Genomic DNA, 6,904 nt, shown 5'->3' with positions numbered 1-6,904 from the left:
GAGAAAAAATTAAATTATGATGAGCTATTTGAAGTGGTTATGAGTTCATGGAGGTGTGACAAAGCACACGATGTCCTTGACCACAGAAAAAATCGAGGACGGGAAATCGATTTGTTTCAGACTGGGAGAATGTATAGCCACCCTCCGAAATTTAAACTTGTTGTGACACACCCTCAGGATAGTGTGGTCTTGCTGATGCTGCAATAAAATCTGCGACCGCCGGTACACCTAGACCAAACGGACGATCTTGGTAATGACTTTACTCCAAAGTTTCATGCTAGAAAGCATAAAATTAAAATTTAAAGTGCTGAGTTTCTAAACTGGCTGTCCACCGTTTAGGGAGTGGAGTTTGATGTTTAATTAGGACATAACACGGATAATACTGTCAACAGCACACACAATTTCCAGGTTTATTTTATTAGATTGTGTACATTTATTTTAGTTCACACACAAACACACACAAAGTGCAAAATGAGCGAATGGCCCATACAATCGGTCAGATATTGTCTGCCTGAACTTCATTTCAATGCTCACAGAAGAGTTGATTGCTTAAAATCTCTGAGGAACAAAATTACAGTTTCAGGATTTAACTAATACATTTCACACAGTTCTTATTAAGAATTCCCTCTTATCAAAACTCCATCTCCCGCACAGCTCAAGTGCACCAGCAAACTCTTTTAATAGTAGTTGAGTTTAAAACAGCAGTAACTTCCATTTGCATTATAATGCAGCATACCACGGTCTTCATGTCGCTTTCACTTAGCAAAATACTCAAAACGGTCATATCATAATATCCACATAGCGCTCTGTATATATTCTCACGTCCTATTCCTGACACAGCAATGCATATTATCTTGTTTCTCCACCAAATATAATCAACATTGACAAAATATTACATAGATAAAATATATTCCTAATTAACCATAGCATTACTTTTCGTAGAGAATAATGCTTCCAGATTATCTCAGTAATTACAACCTAGACAATACCCATACACATCAATAAGAGAAACAGTTCTACACTTTGTCAGAAGACAAACATTAACAACAGAAGCGATATTTTACACAATAAAATTGGAGTATCAACAAATTATTGCATATATAGATCAGTATGTGCATCTTAATAGAGAAATCTCAATTCGAAGTGCTCATCAGAAACCACTCATCAGATAAGCTGCAGCTTGTTGCCCATCAGTGTGGACAGCAGTCATATGTGCTGCCTGCTGGGGCACCTGCAGAGACATGTGGTGGACAGTGTGGAGGCTAGCAGGCGGTGCACTGTCCCCTACATCATTCTAGCTGCTCTGCAGCAGAATACAAAATCACCTCCTGACAATGACCAGCAAGACCTTCAGCTCCATCCGTGCGAATGGTGGTAGTATATGCTGGGATTCTCCAGAGACATGAAGGAAGCCCTGATTGACCAGGGTGTAGGGCACTGAGTGGGCATTGTGGTGCAGATCATTTCAGCACCAGTGTGGCAGGAAGTGGGAGCGCTTCAGGATGGTGGCCAGGAAGACCCTGAGTTCTAATAGTGTGAAGTGTTGTGGTATGCAGTGGGCTTGTATAGAAGTATGCAAAAGACTCAACCTGCATGGACAGCTTACACTGGGTTCTTGCATAGGCAGAAGACATACAGGAGGCCCTGATCAGCTGGATGGTGTACTGTCTGATAGTGGGTACATTGTGTGCCTGGTCTATTCCAGCAGCTGCACAGCAGGAAGTGGATGCACCTTCAGCCACTGGCCAGGAAGACTTTGACCACCATCAGTGTTTGTTATTGTGGGCCTAAGCATCTCAAGACTGATTAACTGGATGTTATGTATCCCAGTGGAGAATGCATTGTATGCCATGTCGTCCCAAAAGACCTGTTGTAGTAAAGGGAAACACTCCAAATTTTGGCCAGGAAGAACTTAAACTTTTGCAGAATGGACAGTGATGATATTAGGCTTTTCGAAGGCACAAACAAGACGGTCATCAGATAGATGATCTATATGGTGATAAAAAATTTATTATCCTTCCAGCGAGCGTGTAGCAGGAAACAAAGTCTCCTCTGGGTACTGGCTATGGAGACTGACGGGTCTAGTTATTTGGTGGGTGCTCTATGTGATGAGACCCTGCATAGGCAAACAAGAGACCCTGATTGAATGGATTAAACATTGATCAGGTAGAACATAATCATCACTGATTTACTATTGATATAAACCCCTCGAGGCAATAGCAGCGTCTCCTGGTGATGAATGACTGCTGGGCTGACACACACATGGTGCATGGAGTATGAGTATGCTGTCCATGTGAAGAATGAGGAAGGCAAGCGATCTGTCTGTCTGCTTGGAAAGTGCCTGACATGTCTGGTGTTCGAGGAGTGCTGCAGTCAGTATTTCAACATGTGGTGAAAACAAGGTGAAACCACATCCAGACTTCCTGAAAATTGGCGACCAACCCTCATCACATATGTCGAACATCGTAGGATGAGCAGCCGGGAAAAATAGTAAAGGCAGGACTAACATCTGACTTTAATACTGAGTAGAGAACAAGTGTCTAAGTCCACCGAACACTCCTAACGGTGGGTCTCCACAGCTGACAACCAATGCATATGCCAATGTTAACACCACACATTTTCTCTGCCTCGTGTTGACTGGGTGTTGTGTGATGTCCTTAGGTTAGTTAGGTTTAAGTAGTTCTAAGTTCTAGGGGACTGATGACCATAGATGTTAAGTCCCATAGTGCTCAGAGCCATTTGAACCATTTGAACCACAACATTGACAGTTAAAAATGAAATGGACACATGACTATTGGTACTTGACATTGGCGCAGTGTTGGAGCACAGCATGGCCTGATAAATCCTGATACCTTCTTCATCATGCCAATGGGAGAGTGTTCATCAGTGTCTTCCAGGTTCAAATGGATTGGAGGACTATGGGACTTAACTGCTGAGGTCATCAGTCCTCTAGAACTTAGAACTACTTAAACCTAACTAACCTAAGGACCCCAAGGCAGGAATCGAACCTGCGACCGTAGCGGTCGCGCGGTTCCAGACTGTAGCGCCTAGAAGCGCTCGGCCACCCCAGCTGGCCCATCTTCCAGGAGAACAGCTCGTTGATGCCTATACTGTGGGACAGAGACATGCTGGCAGCGACACCACTATGCTCTGGAGAACGTTCATATCGGCATCCATGGGTTCAATGGATCTTGTGCAAGACGCCATGACGACCAAGGAGTATCATACACTGGTTGTAGTCCATGTACATCTCTTTGTGACGATCATGTTTCCTGACAGCAGTGGAATTTTTCAACAAGATAATGCGCCATGTCAAAAGGCCAAGTGTGTGATGGAGTGGTTCGAGGAACACAGTTGTGAGTTCAAATTGACGTGCTGGCGCAACAACTCGCCCAAACGTACCTAGTATGTCACTGAACGTGACGTCAGAGCTCATCGCCGGCCTTCTTGGAATTTGTGATAATTAGGTGACTGGAGTGTCCAGATGTGGTGTCAACTCCCTCCAATGACCTACCAATGCCTCACTGCTTCCATACCATGATATGTCGCCTCTGTTATCCGATCCAACGGCTGAGATACCGGCTATTAGGCACGTGGTCGTAATGTTATGGCTGATAAGTGTATATAATCTGAAGGAGAGTGCATTGCCATCCATTTCCTGCTGCTGTGTAGCTGGAACTGGCAGTGCCTCAGACCAGGCCCATCTCGTTTTTCCATTTTCTGGGCCTCTGCAGAGACACACTGGTATCCCTAATCACCCTATAGTCTATAGGCTGATAGAGAACAGGATGTACTCCAGGTCCTCACAATAACTGTGTGGCCGGATGCTGAAGTGCCTCAGGATGAAGAACAGGAAAAGAATGAGCTCGAGCAGTGTAGAGTGCAATGCTATGTGATTGCTAGAATGCGGTAGATCCTGCATGTATGGATGGTGTACAGTCTTAAAGAGAATGAACTATCCTCGAGGTAGTCCAAATGGTTGTCTAGCACCTGAATTTTGGATAGGAAGGGCTTTAGGTTTAGCAGTGCCATGAGAGCCATCCTCTGCAGAAGAATGCAGGAGTACCTGATCACGTGCTTGAAGGCTGGGTGGATGGCGCACAGTTTCAAGGAGAATGCATTGTCCTCAGTGGCCTATCCTCCAGCTCGTTCCAACAGTTGTGTATCATCTGGGTATTGGGTAGGAAAACATTGAAACTTAGTGTCTCATGGGAGTGACTCTATGTTGTAGGCCTTTGCAGAAGTGCTCAAGAGTCCCTGATCAGATGCCGTGAAGGCTGATAGATGCAAAGTTATCCTGTCAGTGGCTGTTTAGTAGGAAGCACATGACCTCCTGGATATGCATCAAGAGGTCCAGCAGTGTGTTGGGCAGTGCTACAGGCTGGGTTCGTTTATGGGCATGCAGGAGGCCATGACAATAGTATGTAGGTTGGTGGAGAGTGGGATGAATTAGGTCTTCCCAATGGCTGTGCAGTAGGAAACTGAAGTGCCTTAGGATGATGGCCTCAAAGAGAATGAGTTCCAGCAATGTAAAGTGTGTTATTATGTGATTAGTGCCATGCAGCAGAATCTACTTGCATGAACCATGTAAAGTCTTAAGGAGAATGCGTTTGTCTTCCAGGTGCTCCCAATGGATGTGTAACAGGAAGCTGAATCTCCTGTGAGAACTGGCTAGGAAGACAATGTCACAAGAGCAGTTAGATGTGCTAGGTCCAAGAGGAGCATACATGTGTCTGTGATTGCTTGATAGGAAGGCCGATGTAAAAGGGTGTAGCACTGCAAGTCCTCCAAGTGGCTGTTTAGCAGGAACAGAAGTGACTCTCGCTGTTCACCACGAACATACTGAGGTCCAGGGGCACATTGTGCTCCTACAGAGTGGACATCTGCAGAGGCACACAGGAAACCCTTATCATCTGGGCAGTGTGCAGGCTGAAAGAGAATATATTGTGCCCCAGGTCCTCTCAATGGCTGTGCATCAAAATGATGAATCTCCTGTGAATACTGGCTAGGAAACAATGAGCTTTATTAGTGCCATGAGAGCAATCCTAAGTGCTCTCAGGAGCGGAGTTCCTGATGTGTATCATGTGACAGATGATGGAAAGGATGTAGCGTTCCAAGTCCTCCCAGTGGCAGTGACCAGATAGCAGAAGGACCTCTGGTCGTTAACCAGGAACCCAATTAAGTCCGAGGATGTGCCGGGTGGTGGCGCTATAGGCCAGACTCTTGCAGAGGCACGCAGTAGACCTCGATCGGCTTGATGGTGTGTAGGGTGATGGTGAGCGTGGCGTGTTCGAGGTCCTCCCAGCGGCTGTGCGGCAGAAACCGGAAGCGTCTCAAGACGGTCGCCAGGAAGACTTTGACCTCGAGGCGCGCGTACTGGGAGCCCACGCAGTTGCGTGAGCCCAATCCGAACGGCACGTAGCTGCAGGGGTGCTCCTCGCCACATCGACCCTCCAGGAAGCGCGAAGGGTCGAACTTCAGCGGGTCTGGGAAGAACTGCGGCAGGCGGTGCGTGAGGAAGGGCGTCACGAATAGCATCGCGCCCTTCGGGACTCGTACCCGTCCTTTGGACAACCAGATCTCCTCCCTGACCATCCGAGAGAGCATCGGAACCACCGGGAACAGCCGCAGCGTCTCCTGTGGTATCATCCCAGGCATTGAGATCCAGATTGAGTATACAGGCTTCTACTTTCCTAAGGTACCAACAACACCCTACCCCAGAGGGAATTGAAGACCCATGTATTAAACAGCATCAGACATCTGTTCATTGAAAGACATCATGTTTACGCCAGTGACTGTTAAACTTTTTATTTTCAGTATTGCAATTTCGGCCTTGTGCCATTATCAAGTGCAGAAAATGACAACGACGTATAAATTTGGCAGCCTGTATAAAGTTGACATGGCTTAAAGCGAAAACATTTTCACTTGATAATGGCCTAAGGCCGAAATTGCAGTTGTGGAAATATAAAGTATAACAGTCACTGGCATAAACACGATATCTTTCAAAAAAATTTTACATGAATGTGAATCCCAGTTATGAAAAGTTAATTAGACGTCTGTTGCTTTGCAAATCATCTGACTTGTTAAATATATGATGTTAAGCAGGTAAAACCTTTAGGGTTGAAAACACAAAAAGTAGTTATGTCGGTTTTATTAGCTTCTAATTATTCACCCATAGAATAGTGGAAAAGCTGATATCATTTTTTTTTCTGTAGATAAGCGTAGGCCATACATTTTCTTTGTTTATGAAACCTGATCTGATTAGGGCCATCATTCCCTCTCTTACATCAGACCAGGTTTTCACACATACAGTACCTTTTTATGCCATAGTTACCTAAGAAATAACAATTTTAATATGAGAGTGTGTGAGTCAATATCAGTAAGAAACACAATGAACTCTCGGCTGCTACTACTGCTCTTGATGCCAATGGTAATAATAATAATAATAATAAATAATAATAGTAATAATAATAATAATAACAATCATGATAGTGGCACATATAAATAGAATGTATAGGTGTACAAAATAGATGTTTTTTGACACACTGAGCTCTGAGGAAAGGAAATTTAAGAAGACTGCATCACGTAAGTGCATGGGGAAATGAGGAAGATCTGGTTGGAAACAAGGATGTACAGAGGCAAAGAATGTGTACGAGGACAATGGTAGTCATTATTGTTGCTCCAGGAGATATGTCATTAATTGTCTTCTGGAGCTAGATATGTTACTCAGTTCTCTAATATAATCCAGGAAGGTACCCGGTAGAGGCATATCAGAATTACCTTCCTACATAAATTTTTAAATTCCGTAAGTATTTATACCAACGATATTCAGACCTATTTACATTTATTTGGAAACGTAGTTCCTCTCCTAAGCTGTGTGTCGTACAACGATAAAATTTTGTAG

The 6,904-nt window shown here is 44.4% G+C and overlaps 1 protein-coding gene across 5 annotated transcripts in view; it reads right to left on the bottom strand.

The window, feature by feature from the left end:
* Positions 1–380: 380 nt before the first annotated feature.
* LOC124551162 (cytochrome P450 4g15-like) overlaps positions 381–6,904 on the bottom strand; it is a 166,439-nt gene continuing 159,915 nt past the window's right edge. For all 5 annotated transcript variants that reach the window (XM_047126136.1, XM_047126140.1, XM_047126135.1 and 2 more), the window contains one exon: positions 381–5,637. In XM_047126136.1, the coding sequence (XP_046982092.1) occupies positions 5,209–5,637 (429 nt within the window). In that variant the 3' untranslated portion in view covers positions 381–5,208. The remainder of the gene's footprint in view (positions 5,638–6,904) is intronic.

The sequence above is a fragment of the Schistocerca americana genome, chromosome 9 (genome assembly GCF_021461395.2).
Source record: "Schistocerca americana isolate TAMUIC-IGC-003095 chromosome 9, iqSchAmer2.1, whole genome shotgun sequence".
NCBI lineage: Eukaryota > Metazoa > Arthropoda > Insecta > Orthoptera > Acrididae > Schistocerca > Schistocerca americana.
This window is presented reverse-complemented; position numbering and strand designations above follow the sequence as displayed.